At 45.0% G+C, this 27,284-nt stretch overlaps 2 protein-coding genes across 3 annotated transcripts in view; one reads left to right on the top strand and one right to left on the bottom strand.

The window, feature by feature from the left end:
- LOC135368319 (glutamine synthetase-like) overlaps positions 1 to 27,284 on the top strand; it is a 79,878-nt gene that overhangs the window by 3,640 nt on the left and 48,954 nt on the right. The gene's annotated exons all lie outside the window — the stretch shown is intronic.
- LOC135368318 (leucine-rich repeat-containing G-protein coupled receptor 6-like) lies at positions 1,697 to 26,922 on the bottom strand. The gene is made up of 2 exons (XM_064601507.1): positions 25,297 to 26,922; positions 1,697 to 3,965 (listed from the first exon to the last, which is right to left on the bottom strand). Exons 1-2 carry the CDS (start codon positions 26,573 to 26,575, stop codon positions 3,853 to 3,855), a joined length of 1,392 nt encoding a protein of 463 aa, XP_064457577.1. The 5' UTR covers positions 26,576 to 26,922; the 3' UTR covers positions 1,697 to 3,852.

Here is a 27,284-nt window from a genome sequence, read left to right as displayed (position 1 = left end):
CCCAGCGGGCAGATGGTCGTGGCCTCACGCTAGGACGGTGCCGGTAGAGGTATGCCACGGAGAGGCGATGACGGTGGCCTATCTCCATGGCCGCGCCGGTGGAACTGCCGTGCCAGAGCCGTAGCGCGTGGCAGCAGAGACACGTCTTCGTCATCACACACGGGCCGCCACAACATTACTAAGTCATTACCGCGAGCTTATAATCACACTCTTCTATTTGTCTCTTCTACATGTCAGGGTGCCACGTATGAGGTATCGTTCCACACTGTAGAGACGAAGATGACACAATGTATCACGGCAACGAGAACACTGTCCGGAGGATGGGGCCCGCAAACGATGATTATCCGATGCCACAAACCGTTAGACTGAACACTCGATTCTTTTGTAAAAAGTAATGAGTAATGTCATTAGAATTACTGCCCAAATGTAATTAAATTACATTACAAATTACATAATGTCAAAGTAATGCATTACATTACAAATTACCAGAAAAAGTAATTCATTACCGTAATTTCATTACAGTAATGACATTACTACCCAGGTATGTTCAGAGGTCACTTCCTTTTCGTGTGTGTCGGGCACACGGTAGAGATGGTAGACGATAAGCGGAAGAGGTGCCCTGTATCCACCGCACCCTGTATCCACTGCACCCTGTATCCACTGCACCCTGTATCCACTGCGCAAGAAATCCACATGTGAACGTCAACGTCCAGGCCGTCCGAAAGCATCGCCTGTCTTTTGGCCTTTGTCGAAGACATTTGCAAAAAGACAAAAACATGTGCGGGGCCCAACTTTCTGAGGCATTACCCTTCTATACAGGGTGACGCAGCGGGTGCCGTGGCTGTGACCAAAATTCTGTCACACGCGTGCCTACTAATTTCAAGCAGCTTACTTCGCATGAGTTTTTGAAGTAACGATCTTTTCCTTGTTTACTTTTCTGGAGCTTTAAAGGGATCTCCTAAATTTTTCGGGTTTCCTCGGAAGTTTGCTCGTTATCCGGACGAAAAGGGACGACTCCCGAGGTGTCCGGATAATCGGGACAGTAAATTTGTAATATACTTGATGAGTACATTAAAGTACTTAGCAGAGGACTTTTACTTTAAGTACATCTGCAGTATACTTTGTAACGCTCACCGGATGAATTTATTGACGTCCGGGATACATTATTATATGATACACGCCTGTAAACTGTTTAAACACAGAAAAGCCTCGAACACCGTCACACACGCGTTACATGTCATGCCGCCATCTTACATTGTCTCTCTCTCTTCCCCCAGTCTCTTCCTCATGTCTTTCTCTCCGCCGCCTCGCTGGCGCCCCATCGTTCTGTGCAGGAAAAGCGCCCTTACAGGCGCCCACCCCTAAGCGGTGACTGCTCGGATAAACTGCTACTTTCGCTACAACTTTGTACTGTACTTAAAATACAACAGGTGGCACTTTGTACTTTACTTTAAGTACATTTCTAGTATTGTACATTGTACTGTACTTAAAATACAACAGGTGGTACTTGGCACTTTACTTCAAGTACAAATTTGAGGTACCTTGCCCCTCACTGCGTTCAGTGCCGTGGTCGGTCGTGACCTCGTCATGTGGTGAGCGTGTATACCCTCCTCCATACTTGTGGGATTCCGATACGCAACGACGAGATTGTGACACGCTATATCCTGACGTCATAAGACTGCACACAGAGACAGCATTATGATAAGAAAAAACATTCTTTATTTCTCCGTCAACGACTGGAGCTTTTAAATCACCGCGGGCATCTTCATACTCGATCCCAAGCTTTGAGAGGAATTAAAACATGTATCTATATATATATAGTATATCCTGTCATCTGTACAACTCAACGTAACATTCAAAGTCGCACGATAAATAACACTCGCTTCTACACACGACTAAACTTTCTAATGCATATGTGCAGGAAGGTCTTACATGCAACACTAATGACATTACTCACAACAACAAAGAACACGGAGCGCGCTAACGCACGTTGCAGACGGGACTTTTATTTTTACACAAGCATCGATAGGCGTACCACACTCTGTCGTCACGAATAAATAACACCTACAGGTACTTGAACACTCTTCAAAAAATGCTAATTTTCCTCGCAGTATGTCCGTGTTTTGTGTATCGTTAAGGTGTATCTGTGGAAAGTATTATAGTTCACTTCAGAAAGCTATCAACGTAAATCTCATTATTAGAGACGCGATTTGAACTCTTCCAAGAAGTTAGAACACATCAGTTTTCTCACCTTAATATGTGTTTATTATGTTATTTTATCGTATTATGCAATGTATGTGTGTGCAGAGTGTATGCTTAGTTAAATGCGGATGTAATATTTAGGTGCTATACAGCTTCATTACTTGGCCATTTTGTTGGCATTAAAAGCTAAAACTTTTATTTTCTACCTCTCCCTTTCACTCGAAATTTTCCTAACGTGTCATTCTGTTATCAAGTGTTGAGCAGAGGGCAAAATATAGTGTTATTATTTTTTACGTAACGACAGGAAGAAAGCTTTCGTTACTCTAGAACAGTGCTTCGACTTGTGGAGCAAACCGAGACCTGTTGTGCACTGTGTGACGCGTATTGTTAAAAGTGCCCCGTTATAAACAAAAATGGAAACATGAGTCAGGAAACGACAAATAAAATGCATGGCACTAAAAATTACTTGCTTGGAGAGGAACCCGTATTCTTCTTTTTGCCACTCTTGTCTCACACTTTTAGTGACATAATTTTCTAGATGGAAATATTACAATCGTTGCATCTCTTCATTTACATTACATTACACTGTGGAAACAGAACTTCACCACATGTCACGTTCAAGGCAAACCAATGCGTACGTCTCTCTGTGACCATTAACACAAATGCAAATTGTCGCGAAAGAGTGTATGTTTTCTATTGTCAGTAAAATGAGATGAGAGGACGTTAATAAGGACATGTAACAAGAAGAAGAGAGAACGCTATCATTCAGAATGGTGGCTGGCTTGAAGTGTACTATGGGACGAAGTTCTGTCCTTAGAGTGCAGAAAGGTTGAACTTGCTGTGCAGTTAGAAATGTTTGTGAAAAAAATTGAGAAAAACAATGCCAAGTTTCGTAAGTATAATTGATATAAGGCTGTCTAGGGTAGGATGGACGAAGCTTTGGGAAAATGCTTTTAAAAAGCTTTTAAAAAAACATGACTTGCGCACGACGACCACCAACTGAACGCCGTTCTTTTAACCCTCGCATATTATGCGCCGTGTCTTGATTTTCTAAAATTCCTGTATTAAAAGCTTCGTTCAACTGACGCGAAACACCCTGTATGGGTATTGGTAGCCACATTTATGTTGCTCTGTCAATGTAATGTATCTATATATAGGCTTCACATAAAAGTGTCTAAGGCGTTGTACTTGCTTAGAATTGAAAGACACATTATTGTTGTCCTGTAATACGCATATATACACACATCGTGGGACCACTATACGAACACAAACGAAAAAAAAAGTAACAATGCTGCTCCATCTCACAGAGACTAGGTGCGTATTCATATCCGTCCTATACAGAAAATGGATACCGTTTTGTTCGAACATCATCTGAAACAATCTCTCAACAATCGTACCCTTTAAAATCTAGTGCAGGGAGGAACATCACATGGTTGAGCCTGCCAATCTATAAGGAAAGATCAAGATGATGGGGAATACAGTCCTTGAAAAGTCTAAATATATCCCTCTGCGCCAGAACGATAGCACACGGTTGCTTCCAAAGAAGGGCGTTCAGCAGAGGAGAGAGTATTCTTGAAAACATCCTCTTCGGGACCTCAGATATCTTGAAGGAACGCGGGGAGGAGGACTGCTGGAGGTAGTGGTTGTCCTTTACTGGATGTCAGGGGGAGGATAGCACATGGGCCGGCCCTGGATGCGGACCATCCTCGTGTCCAAATCCTGAAGGACGCGTACCAGGGAGTGGTCACATTCCCAAGGATTGCCTGTGAAGGACGAAACGAAAGATTGGTTAGAAAATGAAGCGTGCATCAGCGCGTCTTTTTTTTTGTGTGTGTCCTTTTTATCTCAGTGTGTTTTAAGCATGATGACATGGACATAAACTCTTTAGCTGTGTTTGAGACGTTGTGTGTGTGTGTGTATGTCCCTCCTTGTTCATATAGTCTCGGGGTTTTGCTATCATGAGTGCATTCTTACAGGTTATCATTCGTTTGAACGAGATATAAAGTATCCTGCCCCTGCCATGGTTTATCAAGTTCACGTGTCATTGAACTCCAGGGACGGATCCAGACCATCGGTTTTTTTGGGGGAGGGGGCTGTTCCTTTGTCGAAGCGCGTAATGGGGGAGGGAAATCCAATGTATAAACTGACGTCTTGGGGGCGTTCGCCCCCCCCCCCCCTGGATCCGCCACTGTTGAACTCTGTGAACCTCACACAGTGAGACACGCACTCTGAAAAAAGAACTTCACGTCACACCACGGTGAACCAATACACAAAACGGTACCGTGATCACTCCTGATTTCTGGAAAGCGTGGGCCGTACGCCTTTTTGTGACAATTAACATAAGGGTCCCTATAGTCAGACGGGGACTGCCGCAACTCGGTAGCACGCTCATAACCAACCATAGTCTCGAATGAAACCGTTCTCTTCCCTGTTTCGTTGAAAACGGGAGGCGTACGCCTTTTTTGTGACGTCACAAAAAGGCGCGCGCGCCTCCAGTTTTCAACAAATCAAAGGAGGCAACGATGGCATTCGGGAATCGGGATGATGGTTGGCATTAGGAGCGCGTTGCGCGGTTCCGAATGACGTTGTCCTCTTGCCTGATTCGCTGAAAGCGTACACCTTTTTGTGACACCGGGTGCATACGCCCCGTGCTTTCCACAAATCAGGACTCGTAAAGGCATTCTGTGCATTGGTTGGTCGTCAGCATGTCTTATCCTGAAGTTATGTTTCGAGAGTGCGCACTCTGTAGAAAAGCCCCAAAGTTCTGTTTTGTAAAATGTACACTCTAAAAACTGAACTTCACCGCACAGCACGTCCTTGCGCCAGCCATTGCGACGAATGATAGGATTGTTGCCTCAGATTTGAGTATAGAGGGAGGCGTACGCCTTTTTGTGTCAATTATCATATATCCAAATTGACACAACAAGGCATACGCCCCCCTCTGTGTACAAGACACAGTGAGTTTTCGAGAAAAAGAAAAGCACTCTGCCACGATGCGTAAATAGTGTTGATAAGAAAGTGGGGCGCCTTAGGTTCTGCTGAAGATATTGCACGGAAGACCTCCTCGATAGTCGCTGGAGGGCTGATGAAATAGACCAAGACGCTTCCAAGAAGGACAATTGATTAAAAGAACGAAAACCGAGAGACACGCAGACAAACACGAAGAACCCCCATTGTCGAAGAAAGACAAAACGCCACACATTCAGAAAAACGAAATCAAAGAGCAAATGAAAGAAGTTGGTCGAAATCTCAGCGAAAGAAGCCCACCAGCTGCACAACCACCGTTCCCTCGCGCGCATTACGTATTTCACTTCCCCCCTCTCCTGCTGGCTGCACTCGCCTCGAGTGTAACTACAAACGTGCTTCGTATATGTACAAGTATCCAGCCGAATCGGACTACTCCGTGCCCGCTAGCGTCGAGTTCTCACCAACTGACTAAACGAGGGACGTGTTTACCGACTCGAAAGATACATTATATTTATAGTATATCGTACGAAACCTTTCCGACTTGCGTCGAGTTTTTGCAAAGAAACAAAAGAAAAAAGAAGAAGCAAAGAAAGAAAAAGAGAGAGAGAGAAAGGAAAGAAAAGTAGCCGTCGAACTTTTTCGAAATGGGTGGCTGCAGGTAATGAGAGTGTGAGAAGTTCTTTGGTCGCATGGGTAGCCACGCGCACAGGGAGCGGAGTCAACTATATAACGACGACTAACCTTGGCTGCTGGTTTCTGAGGTCGATAACGACCTCTGCAAGTGACGTGCGCAGTGTATCGTGTTTTCAGTTTTCGCTGCGCAGTTTCACCTGTCCTTGGCCGCTTCTGTTTCAGGGTTTCTCGTTTAAAAGGTTCGTTCGGTTCTGCGAATTGCTCGCGAGGAAATGGTTTTCACGAAAGTTAATTCTGGTGTTACTTTGTCGAGTGAGTCGTTTCCTATATGCTCCACGTCTGTACGATTTGGCATGGCTTTGCACTGTCAAAGCGGAGTTTCGCCCATGTTATTCCGAGTGAGCAAATCGTCATTCAGAACGATGTCGTTCTGTGGAACACTCTTAAAAATGAACTTCACCACATAGCACGCTCCTAGCCAACCATCATCTCGAATGATATCGTTATCTGCCCTGATTTGTTGAAAACGGGAGGCGTACGCCTTTTCTGTGACACTTATGCTGTTCATAATTGTCACAGAAAAGGCGTACGCCTCCCGTTTTCAACAAATCAGGGCAGATAACGATATCAGTCGAGATGACGGTTGGCTAGGAGCGTGCTATGCGGTGAAGTTCATTATTAAGAGTGAACGTCTTGTTGAACTCATGGGAGGTACTGCGTGTGCCTTTTTTTTTGGACGTTTAGCGCAGAGCGTCCCAACAAGACCTACACTCTTAAAAATGAACTCCACCGCATAGCACGCTCCTAGCCAACCATCATCCCGAGCGACATCGTTCTCTCACATGATTTGCTGAAAACGGGGAGGCGTACGCCTTTTTGTGACAATTAACATTTCTGTATAAGTGTCACAAAAAGGCGTACGTCTCCCGTTTTTGACAAATCAAGAGAAGAAACGATGTCACTCGGGATGATGGTTGGCTAGGAGCGTGCAATGTGGTGAAGTTCAATTTTAAGAGTGTATATCTCCATATTTCCACCACCACAAAACCATATTTCCACAAAAAAGGCGTACGCCTCCAGTTCTCAACAAATCAGGGCAGATAACGATATCATTGGAGATGATGGTTGGCTATATAGGAGCGTGCTATCCGGTGAAGTTCATTTTTAAGGGTCCATCCTTCCGAAGAATGTCGTCCTCTCAGGTATTTCGTCTAAAAAGGGGGGCGTACGCCTCCTTGTGACACTTTGCACTTATGTTAACAGCAAGGCGTACGCCACCACGAATCTCCACGAGCCAGGAAACATTGCTTCCAGCACCGTGTGGCGCTCCGGCACGTGCAGGATGTCGCCACGCATCTTACACTTAAATCTACTTCGATATCTTATCATTTTATTATTATTCTCTGCTTAGAATGCAGAAAACGACAAACATTCGCACATTTAGGATGGCTTGAGTGGATCGTAGGCACTATACGAAAACGGAGCGGTAAATGAAGCTATCAAATCAAAAATAAGCAACGCGATATGGTGAGCGGCGTATCACGTTTTCGGAACTCGTAAACGGCTTCCGATCACTTAGACCTCGCTGCAACAAGGGCTGCTGCACAAGCGGGCTGCGTAACTCTGTCAAACATACGTTTTCCTCTTCATGTGATACATCTTTTATCCACCGTTGAAACAATCCCTTATGCAATTAGTCACGTGTTACTCAAAAGTGTTGCATCACTGCTGGCAGCCACTGGAAGGACATACGACGTGCAGTTCTGTCGAGGAATGGGAGAGATCTGGCAACACGTCGTATTGAATGAACGCCTCGTTACGTAAACGACACGCCCCATTACGTCTAGCATTAGGGTTACTCGACAGCCCTGCCAGGAATGTTTCTGTTTACGCAAGAGCCGGTATTTCCCGAACAGGCCAAGAAACGCGCCGCGGCCTTGTGACGTCAAAATGACGTCAAATGAGGTCTGTCCCCATCTCAACCTTGTGTACGTCTAAAGAAGCGGCCATGCGAGACAGCAAGATAAAAAAGCTCGTTCCGCGCGGCTCCTTGTCTGTTGGTCATGCCATGTCTTATCTATACACTTTCAGATAAAAAGCCAAGATGATATTGACGCATACAGATACACAAGCTCTCGAAGAGGACCTAAGTGTCCGTCCTAAGTGAACAGGTTGACGCAGATCACTGGCATCTTGGCGCACAGTTTGGAGTTACAGTCTGATGATGATTGCAGAGGGAAGTGAAGAAAACAGCCAGCGCCCAGAACAGTAATGATATGAAGTTGTAATGATATGATGATGTAGTTTCCCTTTCTTTTATTAATAACGCGTCCTGGAGTAGCCAGTCCCGAGTAGCTCGAGACTACCATCTCAATTTTTTTCTTTTAAAATCAAATCAAATGATATGAAGGAAATCCAACAGTGAAGCCTTCTTTAATATTCACAAGCTTTCATGCGGTATTCTACATTTCTTCAGGTGTAAAACGTTTGTACAAGTTGCACAAACATATACAAGGAGGGTCCCAGGTGAACAGTAAATGGCGAGAGGGAAAAAGAGAAACTGTTCACGTGGGGCCTTCCTTGTATATATTTGTGCAACTTGTACAAACATTTTGCACCTGAATAAATGTAGACTACTACACTGTTGGATTTTCTGATGATTATTATAAGAAACGAGTCTTAGCTCTATACTTAATGTTAGCAGTTGCGTTCGTACACGTCTAATGACCTTACTGTCATGCACACAATTTGGTGCTGTTTACAATTTGTACGCGCTAAAAAATAAAAAAAGAGAATAAATATAGGTGGAACTTCAGGTTCCCTAAGCAGAACTTCACCGCATAGCTCGCTCTACGCCAGCCATTGCCAGGAATGATAGGGTTATTGCTTCGGGTTCGAAGATAGGAGAGTGTGTACGCCTTCGTGTGTAAATTTGGATATATGATAATTGACACAAAAAGGGGTACGCCCCCTCCCCCTCTCTTCAAATCAGAAGCGATAACTCTATCATTCGTGGCAATGGTTTGGCGCACAACGTGCAATGTGGTGAAGTTCTGTTTTTAGAGTGCAGATTGCCAATTACTCCTAATTTCAATCCCCTGCACTCTTAAAAATGAACTTCACCGCATAGCACGCGCCTAGCCAACCATCATCTCGAATGATATCGTTATTTACCCTTCTTGGTTGAAAACGGGAGGCGTACGTCTTTTTTGTGACAATTATGAACAGCGTAAGTGTCACAAAAAGGTGTACGCCTCCCGTTTGAACGAAGAAGGACAGATAACGATATCATTCGAGATGATGGTTTGCTTGGGGCGTGCTATGCGGTGAAGTTCGCTTCTAAGAGTGTGACCCTAAAATTTACTCCCTGACACTGCAAATAGTCTCTAACTCGCAATGAAACTTCTGTGCATTACGGGCTGATGGTTACAGCACGCATCATATACTGACTACCGCCCGCTATAGACACGCTAAGCAATGTTTAATCGATTTCTTCCGGCATCCCACTAAAGTGCAGTTTGAAAATATGACACTTATTCCGACAAACAAAATGGGAAATAACAACGGACTGCCGCTCTCATTCCAAATTTCAACCTGCTACATTACAGTTTGAAACAAGAAGTCATGCGAGTCAATAGACCGTAGCTTTTCCCTCCTGGGTAAATACGCGATTAAAGTTTCGTGAGCCTCGAAACCGAAATAATGGGTCGACGGAATGATATTTCCCCTCGTTTTACCATCGGCGTTTTTACTTCGTCAGGTTAGAAATAAAATGTTCTTCTTGATGCCCGAGGTCGGAAAGTATGGGAGACTGCGATATTTATTTTAAAATTTCGATCTCCCGCGGCGAAATGTAAAAAAAAAAAAAAAATCTGCCGATATTTTTTTAATATTTTATAATATTTTTTATTTATATTTAATTAAATTAATTATATATTTATATTTTAATTATATATTTATATAATATTTTTTGGCAAGAAAGAAATGACCGAATACGTTTTCCTGTTTTTACATCTGCAGCCCAAAGCTCCTTTCTTAGCTCTTAGCCAGCAGGCATCACGAGCGACAGCGTTCTCTCTCTCCCTCCCCCCGATTTGTTGAAAACGGGACGCACACGCCTCTTTGTGACATTGATGTGGTTGTGTTAACTGTCGCACAAAGAAGCATAACGCCTCCCGTTTTCACCAAATCAAGGCAAAGAACGACTTCATTCTGGATGAAGTTACGTTAATTGTCACAAAAAAGGCGTACGCCCCGCGCTTTCCGCGAATCAGAAGCAATCACGATTATCAGTCTCTGCAATGGTTGACATCCAGCGCATCTTGTGGTGAAGGTCCCTGCTTAGACTGGGAGGTGACCCGGGTTCGAATCCGCGCGCCGGCTGTGCTGTCTGGGTGGTTTCCCTGGGCATTCCTCGGACGCTTTAAGCCAAATGTCGGCACAGTTCCCTGTGAAGTCGGCCCAGGACACACGATCCCCCCCCCCCCTCTGGCCCCTGCGATAGTCGTGACGTAGCCCGCCAGAGCGTGGCCGAATACGGCATGCAGTTCCATCACAACCACCACACTCTAAAAGCAGAGCTTCACCGCATAGCACGCTGTGTGCCAACCATTGCCACGAATGATAGGGTTATCGCTTCTGATTCGAGGAGAGAGGGGGCGTACGCCTTTTTGTGGGAATTTGGATATATGATAATTGCCACAAAAAGGCGTACGCCTCCCGCTCTCCTCGAATCAAAAGCGATAATCCTTTCGTTCGCGACAAATGATTGGCGCACTACGTGCTATGCGGTGAAGTTCTGTTTTTAAAGTGCACCACCATCACGTCTGTCCTTAGAGTGTACGAGTATGAGTGCACAAGCGTCACAAAAAGGCGTACGCCTCCCGTTTTCAATAAATCAAAGGAGTGAACGATGCCATTGAGGATGATGGTTGGCTAGGAGCGTGCTATGTACTCTTAAAAATGAACTTCACCGCAGAGCACCCTCCTAGCCAACCAGCATCTTGAATGATATCGTTATCTGCCCTGATTTGTTGCAAACGGTAGGCGTACGCCTTTTTTGTGACACTTATGCTGTTCATAATTGTCACAAGAAAGGCGTACGCCTCCCGTTTTCAACAAATCAGGGCAGATTACGATATCATTCGAGATGTATGCTTGGCTAAGAGTGTGCGGTGACGTTCTGTTTTGGGAACGTTACTTAGCTTCCACCGCACAGACAGCCATATCACCCGGCCTGTAACGAAAGAGGTGCACTCGGAGATGCACATTACGGTGATTTGGATCTTCCAGTAAGAGAAAAAAACATTTACGCGCGCAAAGCAAAGCGCAGAAATGCGTTCCCTCGTTTCTCATTAGACTTCCTCTCGGATCAGCTTCGTGCCTGTGTTTCTTCGCGGGCACTGTCACAACAAATCACTTGGCTTCCCAACTGAGTATGGCATCGAGACCTGTATAGCCACACAGCGAGCACCAAAAAAAGAGGAAAACTTGCCATCGCTCTGATTATTGCGTCTGGAGCCCGAGGTGTGTTTCAGCGGAGAGGTAACATGTGAAAGAAAAGCTGTATACACTATATACACGCAGAGGATACGGGCTGTGTTTGAGGCAGAGGTGATCACAGAGTGGCGAAGGGAGGTGAGGGGCAGTAACGGCTTGCAGAAGACATTTAGGTGTCTCTTTCTTTTCTCTCTTTTTTTTTTGTTTTTGTTATACGAATAAGGTACCATTTCTTTGAGTTTGAGAGGTAAGGGGGGTCCCAAGATAAGACACGCGGAAGCGCGGACGACGAGACTCATATCTTGTCTTATGATGTGATGTGATAGAAAAAGAAGAAAAAAAAAAGGATTTAAGTCACGACAAAGTCAGACCGGCTACCCCAGACCACTTCTCCGCAGTTAGTTGAAATAAGTAAATAAAAAAAAAAGAAGGAAACCGAAGAGTTGGGGGTGGGGGGGGGGGAGGCACACATCCCGAACTAGTGGGACCATATCTTGTCTTATCATATCTTGTCTTGTGTACTTCGTGTTCCGTCGAAAATAGGAAGTGTGAAAATTTTTGTATCAATTTGGATATATGTGAATTGACACAATAAGGCGTATGCTTATCAATTTAAAACAATGAGGAAAGTGAACCATATCGTTCTAATGTAGACAAAGATAATTAGCCGGGGCACCCTACAACATGAACGACACCAACACATAGTCTGAATCGGATATCATTCTGAATGACCGTTCCCTCTGCGCGAGGTATGTTTTTTTTCTTTTAAATGTTAGCGCCGCGAAGCAACTGTGGCTATGAGGGGGCTAGTGTGCGTCCTGGACCGACTTCAGGGGGAACTGTGCCGACATTCGCCTGAAAAGTGTTCGGAAAATCCAGGGAAAACCTCAGACAGCACAGCCGGTGACAGGATTCGAACCCGTGTCACGTTTTTTTTTTTTTTTTTTTTTTCAAGAACCACGGGAGTTGGTGTAGTATGAAGAGCTGTTTTTAGACTGTGCGCAACGGCGAGACATGGACGCTTTTTTGTGACAATTAACGTACAAAAAGATGTAGGCCTACCGTTTTCAACAAATCGGGGGGAGGGGAGGAGGAGGATAATGATGTCATTCGATATGTACACGTTATGATTGAAATTATAGAGTGTACGTTTTTGTTCCCTATAGTCTCGAGGGTCGTCATGGATATACTTATGCCACCAGCTCGCTTGCTCTTTATCTATTTTATCATTATAGAGTGCTATATTGAAAGAAGTAAATGAGCATATGTTTCTTATCTGTGTAGGTCGTGGTGAGTTCAAAGTTTTGGCTGTAATATCACTAAAAAAAAAAAAAACCGCTGTAGTTTGTCCTATCTCGGTATTACAAGAACAATCTGAGAGCCATGTCGAGTACGTGCAGTGTTAGAATTGTATGTAAATGTTACGTGTGGCGTATTTGCTTGGGCTGATAGTGTTTTTTATGTAAATAAGCATGGCGCGAAAAAATTACGCATTTTCTTGCTGGTAGAGTATTCAAGGATGGATATATGTGTTTTACACTTCCATAATGTTTCAAATGTATATACTTGCGTTCGAATATACGTTCAGTTCTATAGGCCTAGTCATAGAAGGCTCCCTTAGTTTAACACAGAGTCTTATATACGCACATTTCTCGAATACTTTCATAGCGAAGGACCTGTAATACCGTCCATCACGGCGTACCACCTTTCATGTCTGCTACCAACAACGGCATCCCCGCACAAAGAGGGTTTCTTCGACAAAGCGAACTTTCGTGTTTTCCATCACTTTCACCCGTCGGTCGCAGGCCTGGCTGTAAGACGGCCTTGTCGAAAAAGACAAAAAAAAAAAAAAAAAAAGCATAGAAGAAAGAAAGGCTAAGCGGAACGGTATAGGTGAAAATCGATAAGCCCAGCGATCTTCGATGGCCAACGCCGTCGAAGTTCGCCGATATTGGAAAACTGGAAAGGCCGTCCTTGCAGGCTACTGGGAGGAATTTTATTAAGAACGCAGCTGGAAGAAAAACTTCTGCTGCTGCTGCTGCTGCTATGGTTGTTGTGCGAGTTCCGGCGACATTTCGAAGGCTGCGCGGTTGGCGGTTTCTTTAGTTCACGCTGTTTCTGATTTTGCACTTTTTCCTTTTCGTGTCATATTGACGCGATGTTTCCTTGTTCGACCCGTCATTCACAGTTCCGTCCGATATGACGCAGAGGTATTTCTGTATTTGGTGCAATCGAAAAAAAAAAAAAAGTGAAAGTAACACGTATATTTAACAACGTATAAAAATAGAAGTATAGCCGTTGGAGTGAAATGACCGCGCGTTTTCTGAGCCCGTCGCGTCACGAGTCACAGCAAACCACAGCGATGTGATCTCAAGCGGATCGAACACCCTGAAAGCTGAACTTCACTACATAACAGGGTCACTCGTATATATATATATATATAAATATATATATATATATATATAGGTGAGGGGCTTGGATTTACGTGAAAAGTGCTACAGTTGTTGACTCAGGAAGAGCAATAGGCAAGATACGATTAACGAGCGGGCTAAACGGTTAGGAAGAGTTTAGGAAGATGAGTACACAATCTTCTGTGGCTCATCTTATAGAGTCAAAGATACAAGTGCTACAAAGTGTACAAAGGAGATGTACGCTGCCGTGACCTGTGCAGAAATTTAGGAGGGTTCTCTCCGTTGACGACGCGGCGAGCTTCTGGGCGCAGAATTTACTTTGGTGACCTTCAATTTGATTTAATTTAATTACTCGGGTTTATTTTATGAATTAGTAGTTAATAAAAAATTAAAGTGATTACACTAATTTAACGGCTGCGTATTTATCGGAAAGGTGTAGGTTCTACGTCGAAAACAGGACGTCGCCGCGTGATACCATTGTGCCGAATGATGCGGTTATCGCCCCTTATATGAGGAGGGGGAGATCGCGGGGCGCACACCTTATTGTGACATTTAACATGTTAGCAGTGTCAAAAATGGCGTACCCCTCCCATTTTCAAAACATCAGGTATGAGAAAGATATTCTCAATGACGGGTTCCTTCTGAGCATGTTATGCGGTGAAGGTCCGTTTTTAAGGAGCGTATCCCGTATTTTAAAAAAATTCAATTAATGCAGCAGTCCATAAATATTGACGAAATGCCTTTGAAAGAAATGCTCCAGACATTTTCATCACGTCTGTCGGTGCAGACAATTGATTATGTTTTGATAGCAAATACTCTCGAATACCGGCACAACCGAAATTAGAAAAAAAAGAAGAAGAAGAAGAAACGACAAAGCAAAAACGAAGAACGACACGGTGGAGAGGAGGAGCAGCAGTATGGCTCGTATTGGGACTTATATAGTAGCAGGAGGAGAACGAGAAAAAAGAAAGAAAGAAAACGAAGAAAAAGAAATAAAAGGAGAGGAAAAAGAACTAGAAAGAGGAAGGAGGACGCGTTACGCCACAAAGTTCCCCCTAAACGGATCTGCTGCAACAGAGCCCTTTCTCCATTATATTTTGGAAGGCGAATATTAATACATTACGTACACCTTCTTCAAGATATCACCGGGGCGTAATGACGCTGAAAGTCCCTTAATATCCTGCGGGCGAATTATACAAAGGAGTTTTCGACATATGCTGCTCCCCCCCCCCCCCCCCGAAAAAAAAAAACAAAAAAAAAACGGAGGGCTCGAATTAATTTTCTTGAACGCAATTAAAAGAACGATCCAAGGCGGGGAATGTATTGTTTTCCACCCGAGGGGCTGCGACGAGGGAACAATGGCAAGCCTTCTTATCTGCGTTTGGAGGACGCAGCAGTGATGCAGTTTATGAGGCTAGGGTGGGCGGTGCGGGCGGTGGGGGAATAGAAGTCGCTGCCTATCTGCACGTGAACGTTATTGACCGGTGGCCCTCTGTGGAAAGGTAGATAGGGCATAGAAGCGCTCTAGTGTGATTGATGGTGGCGGAGGATGCGGCGACGTTATTCGTCTCTTCCGCGCTGCGTTGATATTCTCGGCCTCAAGATTATGGAAAGTTTCGGGCAGCATATACTATATACATATTCAGAGGATCAGGGGAGACTGAGATAGACGTTTTGCTCGGATAAGTGGGGTTTCGGGGAAGGGGAAAAAAAGAGGAAAGATGAAGTGGTAGTCGGTGGGTTTGAGAGATGGTTTGCGTTGTCGGTTGTCTGTGATTTGTGGCTGCGGTTAAACAATAAAGCTGATATAGCGGATGAATGACGCTGCGCCAAATTTTTGTGACTTGGTTGCTTTTCTTCTTTGATCCATTTATTCATTTAATTCATTTATATTCCAACAATTGCCTCACGCTTTTGCCACTAAAATAACAGCAATCGACGAAAAAAAAAAGAAAGAAGAAAATAAATAGACTGTTTTATTTATACTCTCATAAAAAAATAAAAAAATAGTGAGCTGCATTCTTAAAAGAGAACCTCACTACATGCTGAAGGCGAATGATTGCACAGAATCGATATCGTCATCAGTGCTGGTATGTTGAAAGTCTAGGGGTGTACATACGTGTCTTTGTGACAATAAACATAACTGCACGGATGTCACAAAAAGGCGTATGTCTCCATGCAGTTTTCAAGCATTCAGGGGAGGGGACAGTGTCATCCGGGATGACGGTTCGCTATAGGAGCATGTTATGGGGTGAAGCTGTCTTAAGAGTACGGATTTACGCGTTGCAACGGTTCGTACGCCATTTGCGGGTTGCCGCACTCTAGGAACGGAACCTCGCCGCTGGTATATACTACATTATATGATGCATGTAATACAGTCTCTACACACATTCTCGATACATGAAAACATGCAGTTAATTGTCACAAAAAGGCGTACGTCCCGCACTTTCTACAATTCAGTAATGCGATGATAACGGAAAACACGCTGCTATAGCCAACCACCATTCCGAATGCCGTCGCTCTCTCCCCGATTTGCTTAAAACGGAAGGCGTACGCCTTTTTGTGACACTAAGGTCAATTTCACAATAACGCTTTTGGTGTCCATTTGCTTCGAAAATAGAACCTAAGGGCAACCGAGACCCGTAGGTTCCAATGGGCCTGTGAAAATTAAACACTGACGAGAAAAACGTTCGTGTGAAACCGGACTTATGCAGTCAATTGTCAGAAAAAGGGCGTAAGTCTCGCACTTTCTACAAATCTGGAGTGATAATGGCAGGGATATTCCCAGGATTTTCGTCTCGGAGAAGGGGTGGGGGTGACACCCATATTTGATGTGTTTCCGACTTTTTTTTTTTGTTTGCCTTTTTGGCAGGCATTTTTTGGAGTTGCTGCAAGATTCTTCAGGGGCGTTAAGGGGGTGTAGGGGTGTTTTGAAAATCCTTGAATAGTGGTATCATTCTGGGCAATGGTTGGCCTTGAGACAGCGCCGTTCTTGTGTGTCTCCGATGTTCTGCTTTAAGAGTGCACCGTATATGCAGTGTGTCCCAAAAAGACGTAAGCCCCCTGTTTTCATCCGATCAGGAGAGAACTACATAAGTCGGAACGACGGTTGGCTGAAAGCGTATATTCTGTAGGGAATTTTTAATCTTCTTTTTTTTTTTTGTGTGTGTAGCTAGTGTAACTCAAGTGTGACTTCCGCTAAGCGCCTTCTTTACAAAGAACTGCACGTTGTCGGTGTAGGTTACCTATAGACCTCCACTTACAATTTCACGCTGATTGGGTCCATTTCAGAGCTTATCTACATATCGCCAACAACGTAACTCCGCATAAAGCAAACAATAATAAAGCGGCTTGCTTCCTCCGCTAGCCCCTCCCTCCCTCTCCCTCTAAATTGGCCCTCGTGCACACTGCGCTCGAAACTTATTTCTTTTAAGCCCGACATGAGAGCAGCACGAGGCATAATGCACATTATCCCGTACAGTTTTCCCGGACCAGTGGCTTCCTGCTCCGCCTTTTCCATGTTACAGCAGGGACGGTCCAAGCGTTAAGCCCCCCATGGTTTCTCACTAAAACTCAGTTCCCCTTCAGGGTGTGCTCCGGCAGCTGCGGAAAAAACGCGACCAGACGAAAGACAAGGAATATCCCACGTCTTGTGGAGTTCTTTCTCTATTTGTTGCACTCGCGGAATCTACGGAATAAGAGGTTTCGCGGAAGATAAAAAGGAGACGTTGCGCTCAATGTGTGAGATATAAGGGTGCCATAATCAGCGGTATAATACTTGGGTCAGTACTTGCAGTTTACTGCTTGCAGTATAATCGGCAGTAGTACTACGTGCTTGAAATAATGGTGGTGGTGGTATAGTGCTGAAAGAGCCTCGCCGTTGTCGGCCTCACAGTGGTGGGCAACGTCACGACTAATGCTCTGTGGGAAATGTGCGTCCTGGTCCGACTTCCAGGGGAGCTGTGCCAACATATGTCTGACAGCGTATGAGGAAAACCCCAAGAAGCACAGCCGGCACCGGGATTCGAACCCGGCTACCTCTCAGTCTTGACGTGACAGCTTAAAATGGAACTTCATCACGTAATACGGCAAAACCACCGCGCAGAATGATGCCGTTATCACTCCTCTCCTGATTTGCGCAAAGCGTGCACTCCTAAAAATGAACTTCACCTCATAGCACGGCCCTACACTGTTAAAAATGAACTTCACCGCATAGCACGCTCCTAACCAACCATCATCTCGAATGATATCGTTATCTGACCTGATTTGTTGAAAACGGGAGGCGTACGCCTTTTTTGTGACACTTATGCTGTTCGTAATTGTCACAAAAAAGGCGTACGCCTCCCGTTGTTAACAAATCAGGGCAGATAACGATATCGTTCGATATGATGGTTGGCTAGGAGCGTGCTATGCGGTGAAGTTCATTTCTAGGAGCGTAGCTAACCATCATCTCGAATGATATCGTTTAGGTGCCATCGTAACTTCTTCCTTATTCTCTTTCTCTCGTGGTCTTCTCTCTTCACGACAGTTACGGACGTACCTACACGTCTGTCGACGTAGGTGGGCCGCCGGTTTGTTATAAAGCTATCGATTTAATAAATATTCCTTTCTAACGTAATCAGGTAAATTACTACCGTTCGACAAACTTCTTCACTATGCATTCTACTGATTTTATTTGTTGTTATTTGTTTTTGCGGTTTTGCTCGTGCACAAATCACGAACGACGCAACGGATGAATCCCGTTCCTTTTATATCGCTGTCAAGGTAACGGCATCTGCGAGGAGTAATTTTCTCACTTTAATGTGTTTAACGCCACCTTTAGTGTCGTTATATGCTTTACACTTTGTTAGGCTAGGTCATTATCTCGATGGACGTGCTCTGCGAAAGCGTACATACCATCCTTAGAGCACGTCCCTTTCTCACCGAGAAAATCCATTAAAAATGCTCTCTCCTTCGAGATCTAGTTTCAGTGCCTGCAAAGGCCGCTATCGCTTTGTTCTTCTCTGCCGTGCTTCACTCAGATCCCCTCGCCATTTTTTATTTTTATTTTCAGTTCTACACACTAGTGCATTGTTGCTGGCCATGGCGCTTTGCTGTAATCTCAGAGTTCACCCCCGTCACGTTCTAAAGCCAAAGTAAATAAAGGTTCCGGCTCTACATTGTTATTTAATTTCAGAATGCTCCAGGGACCTGGCAAAAAAGAACTGGCCGGTCGTGTAATGGGTTCCTCTAACAAATGGACTCAGCGTAGCGTAGCTGGTCAAGTCGAGGCTTTTAAAAACGGGCTCTGTTTTAAATCGGAGTTCTTTTTTTTTTGCTTTTGCCAGGAGCGTTAGGAGCCGACATTGGCTGGGTATCGCTATGTAGGACGCACAAGGCATTCATGCAGCGCTTAAACTGTACCCATAACACTGCTGACTAACGGAACTGCTTTGTGTCGCTTCTTGCTTGCAAAAGTAAACGCAGCGAAACAGTTAACCTACGCTCAGAACGATTGCACAGAACGATACCGTAATCACTCCTGACTTGTCGAAAGCGCGAGACGTACGCCTTTTTGTGACAGCTAGCGTAACTGTATCGCTTCGACCCTTATTGCGAAGGGGCTCATTATTTCACTGCCTTCGTCACCACCAGCAATGGGGCAGCTGAGCGGCCCTGGCGATGAAACTCCCCATTCATCATCTTAAAATTACGTATAGTTGTTGTTGTATAAGTGTCACAAAAAGGCGTATGCTTTTTGTTTTCAGCAAATCAGGGGACCGAGCAATGTGATTCGGGATGATGGTTGGCTTGGAGCGTACGTGCCATGCGGTGAAGAAGTGGTTTTGAGGGTGTATAGACACCTATTTTTCTCACCGTGCCCAGTTGAGGGAGTTTTACCTCACGCATAGTGTTATCGCAGTGTAGCACACCTCACAGGGTTACATTGCAACAGTAGCCGCAAAAAAGAAAGAAAAAAAAAAACATATTTGTGCTCTGCTGGATGTATCAGGAGTGCGTTTCAGTGCAATACCAAATACTTATTACTTGTCAACAAAATCCGGGAACCTCTTTTTTTTTCTCTCTCTCTCTCTCTCTTTCTGTCGTGTATAAGATCAGCCAACGAGACAGACTTCCACGCTCTTATAAACAGGCAGACAAACCTTACGCGTAGTACCGCTACCATTACCATTACATGCTCTTAAAACACAAACTTCGGCGTGTTATCTATAGCGAAGTTCCGCTTTTTAGTCTCCAATCGTCATCATTAAAAGTTGTTGTTTTCTGCTTTTTTTTTAAGGGTGTGCGATGACGCCTGTAATCAATGTTCCCTGAAAACGCCCCTCCGCACCCACACAAACGAAAAAAAAAAAAAAGTAATTAAAGAAAGATCTTATCACGACACGGCACTTTCGAAGTTTTATCCTGATCGATCTGGTAATTTCTCCGGCGCTTCACGAACTTTATCAACTTTCATGATGCAATACGCAACATTAAAGAACGTGATGGAGGAAGCTTTCGACGGTTCTTACCTTTACTTCTTATTTTCTCCCACCGTTCAAGCTTCGATGTGCGGCTTCATTAAGAAAAGACGAGCGAGTAAACATTTGGTCGTGCGGCATTAAAGCGAGACGCGTCTGGCGCGGCAGTGCAAAAGGGAATTACCTCCAGTTCCAGTGCGGAAATATCAATGTCATTACGGCGGATCTCGGCTGGTTGGCGAATTTATACATTCCCCACGCGTCGTCGTAATGTGTTAGCTCTTTCTCTGTCCTTGTGCAGTGGTCGAAGGAACAAGATCCCTGGACATTACGTAATTAAGCGTGCGCAACGAATTGCTAAACGTTCCTTTCGGGGTAGCGTTGAGTGTGGACGACGGGGGCGTAATTGACTGGAAGGAGGGCATCCAGGTTCGTAATTTGCCAAATTGAGAAAGCGGGCAGAAAATGAAGGAAGCATCGAGGGGAGATGGTCAAGGTTTCTGTCGCTCCTTCGCTGAGCGTTGGCTTCGTGATTTTCAGCTGTCTAATTAACGACGAAACATCATTAGTTTCAAGTTAACAATAGTGCAAGGATGCCATTCCACGAGATCCAGTGGGATAGTTGTTTCGAAAGTACTTGGGGTTGTAAGTCATATAGCTAACCTGACCTGACCTAATCTAACTTAACCTACACTCTTAGAAAAAAGGGTAGAGTAGTTACATCTTTTAGGGGGTAATAGTTGTCGCATATGTTGTTCCTAATAGGTTGCTAGGTTCTACCCTCGTAGAAATGAACTTCGCCGCGTAGCACGCTCCTAGCCAACCATAATCTCGAATGATATCGTTATCTGCCCTGATTTGTTGAAAACGACATCATTCGAAATGATTGTTGGCTAGGAGCCTGCAATGCGGTGAAGTTCATTTCTAAGAGTGTACCTGCTACCTACGAATGATAGGATTACCGCTTCTGATTCGGTGAGCGAGGTGGGGCGTACGCCTTTTTGTAGCAATTTGGATATATGATAATTGCTTTTACACCCTTTATCAGACGCTATGTTGACCTACACTCTTAAAAATGAACTTCACCGCATAGCACGCTCCTAGCCAACCATCAGAGTTGTGCCTAAGTCGTTACAAGTAACTCGTTACTTGGTAACGGTTACTTTTTTTGGTAACGAAGTAACGATTCAGTTACTTTTTAATAAATGGTAATAGTAACGGAATCAGTTACAAAAATTGGTAACTCCTTACTGACATTACTCGTTCCTTTTCTTCAGCGCGGGGGAGCACATTTCGGCACTCCGTGTGGCGCAATGCGTGGACCTACGTGACGACCACGTGTGACTCAAAGTATTATTGCAGTCCCTCCCAGGATGTGTTGTTGACGTGCTCAATCATCTTAAACGAAGGTCCTTGTCTTTTCTCTTGTTTCCGTAAATCCGGCCATCACTCCTTCCCAAGAATGGACACCAATTGTGTTATGGCTACAAAAAACGCGGTTTGACTTCTAGCCTTTTCTTGATTTTGCTAAGCTTCTGATCGCTGTAAATTATGACGCAGTCCCTCGTCTGTTCTTGGGAATCGTTGGTGATCGTTAGCACGAAAACCGGTGTTTTTCTTGTGTTTTCATAACCTCCGATCACCCCCAGTTCTGCAGCAAATGTCTTCACACGAAAGAGTACGAACATCGCTGATGTAAATTTCGAGTATCAGCTTCTTGTGAAGTGCAATTTCTCATTAATAATCTGTTGAAGGCAAGTGACGACATGTTTGTTGACTGCTTTAACTATGCTGCGATAACGTAAAAGTAACTCGTTACCTGTGAGTAACGAGAACTCGTTACTTTTGTATATTGGTAACGAGTAACGTATTTAATTACTTTTTTCTGAAGTAACGGGTAACGGTATTTAGTTCCTATTTTTTGGTAACGGGCACAAGTCTGCCAACCATCATCTCAAATGAAAACGGGAGGCGTACGCCTCCCGTTTTCAACAAATCAGGGCAGATAACGATATCATTTGAGATGATGGTTGGCTAGGAGCGTGCTATGCGGTGAAGTTCATTTTTAATAGTGTGGGTGGTAACTATAGAGGTTATCACCTTTTCACACCTTTTTTTCTTAGAGTGTACACTCTTAAAAATGAACTTCACCGCATAGCACGCTCCTAGCCAACCATCACCTCTAATGATATCGTTATCTGCTCTGATTTGTTGAAAACGGGAAGCGTACGCCTTTTTTGTGACACTTATGCTGTTCATAATTGTCACAGAAAAGGCGTACGCCTCCCGTTTTCAACAAATCAGGGTAGATAACGATATCATTCAAGATGATGGTTGGTTGGGAGCGTGCTATGCGGTGAAGTTCATTTTTAAGAGTGTAGGTTCCGAAGAGCACGAGAAAGACACTGGAAGTTAAATATGTGTTGACTCTGGAGTCCAGGATGTCGAACTCAGCCATGGTTTATCATTGGTCGCCAACGATAAAAAACTAGGAAGGAACACAGAAGGAATGCATGTCTGCCGCAGACGTGTATATCGGAGAGCGAAAAAGCTACGTAGCCGATTATAGGGGGAACGCTCGTGCTGAATAGAAGAGTGCTTTTAAAAATGATCGATGTCGCACCCTTCAAAACCGCGCCCCTACACTCTTAGTCCTTGCCATTATGCACGGCACAAAATAGGCTCCTCCTCCCGTTTTCAACAAATCTAGGGCAAGAACGTTGTCATTCGGGGTGATGGTTGGCTAGGAGCGTGCTATGTGGTGAAGTTCATTTTTAAGAGTGTAGCCAACCATCGTCAAGAATGACACCGTTCTCTTCCCCGATTTGTTGAAAACCGGAGGCGTACGCCTTTTTGTGACACTCATGTCGTTAGATTAATTGTCACAAAAGTTTGCATGCCCCGCGCTTTCTAAAAAGCAGCAAGGAGTGATAACGGTACTTGGTATAAGAAGTCGAAAGAAACTTGGTTAGTCTGCACTCTTAGAAATGAACTTCACCGCATAGCATGCTCCTAGCCAACCATAATCTCGAATAATATCGTTATCTGCCCCGATTTGTTGAAAACGGGAGGCGTACGCCTTTTTGTTTTTGTGTGTGACACTTAATTATGCTGTTCATAATTGGCACAAAAAAGGCGTATACCTCTCGTTTTATACAAATCAGTGCAGATAACGATATCATTCATGATGATGGTTGGCTAGGAGCGTGCTATGCGGTGAAGTTCATTTTTAAGAGTGCCTGAGACGTACGAGCGCAATTCATGTAACGGAGTTATAAAAATGCGATTTTCTGACTCAGGTTTCCCTCTCACACATGGTGTAAAAACAAATTACATAATTAAATAGAGATATTGCAGCAGTGACAAGAAATTCGCCTGCGTAAAGCGTAAGATGCGTAAATTTTGAACACAAACTAAGGAGTGAGCAAAAGGTCTCTCTTCTGGAGGCGCACCTGCTGACTACTCAAGTATCGAGATCGTGAACGTCTCCTGGAATGCGACCCCGTCCTAATCCCTGTTGACGTCTGTGTAGTTGGGATCAGGTTTAAAGGCTTCTGTCAACAAGGTAATTAATATCGCGCGTGTAACCGGAGGAGGTTCTAAAATTAGCGCTTTCGTCCGGAGCAGATTGCTCCCTGGCCAGCAACAAGAGGAAGCGGTTTAGTGTGTATGGGTTGTATCCACAGTTTCTTTTTTTTTTTTTATCTTTGTAGAGCCGTGCAAGATTAGCGATTTAGAAATTCAAAATAAAAGAAGAAAAAAAACGATGCAATTAAACGCCCGTGGCACGGACGGTTGTATAAGCCCAGAACAGAAGCCTATGTGTATAGGCGAAGAAGAGGAATACGATGCAGTTCAATTCGGTTGAATTCAATAAGGCGGCATAGGAAAGAACGAAGAAGATTCTCCGGTATTTAGCGATTATAAAACAAAGTGCATTACTTCTAGCTCTTGGGAGATATTAGTTTACTACAGTCAACCCTCGATTTATGAAAACCCTTCGTTTCTCGAAAAATCGTTCATAAATCGAGGTGCAAGGTGCGCGGAAGAGAAATGGGCTGAAACTACGACAGGAAATACACGAGCGTTTATTTTTAAAAACACTCCGTAATTGTGCTCTGCACCCTTCTGCATTTATCCTGTTCAGAAGAGGAATAAGTCTGGCACTTGATTCGTCCGCCTGGTCCCTGATAGTACCGTATCACACTGTGGATGTGATTCCACGCTGAGCGAGCTGTCACAGCTCTGAACAGTCCTGCTGGTTATCTTCACTATCACTACGATCACTCTCGGCACCATCATTTGACAACTGCACTAAAGCACCATCATCAAGCGGCTCACATAAGTGTCCACCGTCAGCACCATCGCTTCTGGTAATTCTTGTGGCTATGTGGGACACAGCGCAGGTGCTTGACCTACGTTCTTTGTTCATCTTTATTGGCGAGATCTCAGTACTACGCCGTTCATAAATCGAAGTCAGAACACATGCGTTTTTGCAGGTCGTACCCTGAAAATCCGTTCAGATATCGAGGGTTCATAAACCGATAGGGAAGTACATGGAAAAAGTTTGGTTCCTTGTGACGCCGTTCATAAACCGAGGGAATTCGTTAGTCGAGGGTTCATAAAACGTGGACTGACTGTACACTGTCACCGTGCCCATGTGCATCGCGGTATTAATATTGATGGAGGTCCATCATTTGATCGGCGCCGTATGTTGCATCGGTCGAAACGAACTCGCTTCTACATAAAAAAAAATATCATACTGGAGCATACCTTATTTATGCATCCGCGTTCGTCGATTCTGACCATGAGAAACGAAATTTTTTTTTCTGCAATACTTCATGAAATAAAGTGGAAAGAGTTCTTGTGCAAAAACAACTCCATCCATTGGAGCAGACTGCAAAGCCCACCCCATGTCTCAAAACATGCAAGTGTGACCCAAACGTGGCTGACTTTGGACTTCTGAAGTTCCCTTTATCTGCGTGTTATCCCAAACAGCGATCCCGGCTCAAGTGTTTATCTTTTAGAACTTGAATCACTTAGCTGTTTTGCGAGCTGCCCCGTTACTGTCAAACAATTGCGTGCAGGACATGGACCAGTGGTGGATGGTTGTCCTTACTCACCGGTCATGTCCAGGTGCTGCAGCCGACGATTCTTTATCAGATCCCTCTTGTCAAGGGTAGCCAAGTTGTTGTAGCTGATGTCCAGCTGCGACAGGTCATGCAGAAAATGGATCCCGCTGTGGATGTGCTTCAACAGGTTGTCGGACAACCTGAGATTGTGAATCTTTGATACGTGATGACTGAACATGCCGTCCACGGTGGCGATCTGGTTCCGCGAGAGGTCCAACTCTTCGAGATCCTTCAACCATTTTATCTCTTCCAGCCGGACACTGGTTAAGCTATTGCGGGAGAGATTCAACGTCGTCAGACGCTTGAGGTAGTTGAGGCCGGTGCCCAGTTCCGATATGAAGTTCCCGGATAGGTCCAGCGCCTTGAGTTCGGTCAGGTTCCGGAACACCTTTTCAGGAATGGCGGAGATGTGGTTGTTGGACAGATTTACAATTTGCAGGTGAGTCAGAGACGAGAACGTGTTGTCGATCTTCTCTATCCAGTTGTAGGCAAGGTTGAGCGTCTGTAGCGCGCGAAGGTCCTTAAATGCGCCCTCGACAGTCGTCAGCTGATTTGCACTGAGGTCGAGCGTCTTCATGTTGAAGAGCCCGTCGAGTTCTCCGGCAACGGTTTGCAGTTCGTTCCCGCCAGCATACAGCCATCCCAACGAAGTCAAGTGGCGCACGGAACCGTTGAAGGACGATATCCTATTCCTCGCTATGGTGACGTGCTTTACCTTTGAGCTGAACACACCGGGTTCCAGAGTGGCAATGCGGTTGTCGGACAACATGATAAACCTGAGATTCGAAAGGCCGGCGAAAGACGACTTGTCCAGCTTCGACAGCAAGTTCCCGGCCAGACTGAGCGTCCGTACACGGGGCACTTTCTTGATGGCTTCAGTGGGTACCTCGTGAAGCTTGTCGTCCGTGAGTGCAATATATTGGAGGTTGAGCGCCCCGACGAACGCATTGTCAGACACGAAACGCAAGTTGCTGCCGTTGATGATGAGCCTTTCCACCGAGATGTTGACGAACGATCCAGGGGTGAGCGCTGGAAGGTTGGAGTTGGAGAGGTTGAGCCGTGGAATGGGAATGGACCACTTATTCGACAGCGACTTCTGAATAACGTCCAGTCCATCGACAGCCTCGCATCGCACCTCAGCGGGATGGAGAGTGTCAATACAGGTGCAGGGCAACAGCTGATCCGCAGGAGGACATCTGAAGATTGTTTTCTCGCCGGTGACAGCGGTCGCAACGGCGAGAAGACACACGGTTCCAAGCATTGCCATCATGGTGTTCGAAGAAGGAAGACGACGAGAGCGAAAATCTTCACTGCCACCACGATCAGGACACGTCCTCGGCCGGTGTCAGGAGCTTGTCGACTTGCTTACTGCCGCTTCTGGTTGACGGCTGCATTGAGTTGTGGAGCCATAGAGGAGCGCGACTTTTAAGCGCTTCGCCCGAAACTTGTGATTGGTCGATCGAGCCCAGGTTGCCACAGCAACGGCCAATCAGAGCGATTGCGGCACGGAAAGAAATGGAGGAAAAAGAAGCGCCGGTTCCTTCTCTCTCCACTTCCCGCTGCGAAGTAAGCGCGACGTGCGGGCTGCCAGCGCGTATGAAGGCACTCTCCGCTCTGACGATCCGTCTGCTCCCGCGCGTCGCGGTGCTGGCTGGTGATATGCTGCTTGTAGCAACTTATCACTTGCCATTGATAAAGCAAATGACGCGTGGCCTGATTAGATGCGGCATCCCCCGAATCTCGCGGCCTCGAGATCTTTGGGAGATATGATGCTATAGTGCTGTGCATATGTTTGCGTGAGGGTATCTGTGTGGGCCGTCTTCCTCAAAGCGGAGACACCCAGAGAGAGAGAGAGAGAGATGAGGGCTATTTGCTTCAACAACAGCGTAGCACGTGTGATGAGTGCGTGCATATGGTTCGTTGTATTGTTGTTGATGTGTTTGTTATGCACGACCAGGAGCATGTCGGACGTGGACAGA

Source organism: Ornithodoros turicata, chromosome 9 (assembly GCF_037126465.1).
Source record: "Ornithodoros turicata isolate Travis chromosome 9, ASM3712646v1, whole genome shotgun sequence".
NCBI lineage: Eukaryota > Metazoa > Arthropoda > Arachnida > Ixodida > Argasidae > Ornithodoros > Ornithodoros turicata.
The sequence above is the reverse complement of the archived record's forward strand: the minus strand, read 5'-3'. Positions and strand labels throughout refer to the sequence as shown.

Coding starts and splice junctions, on each gene's coding strand:
- LOC135368318 (XM_064601507.1), bottom strand. CDS start 26,575: ATGATGGCAATGCTTGGAACCGTGTGTCTTCTCGCCGTTGCGACCGCT. Junction 3,966..25,296: donor GCAGCACCTGGACATGACCG/GTGAGTAAGGAC, acceptor CGTCCTTCACAG/GCAATCCTTGGGAATGTGAC.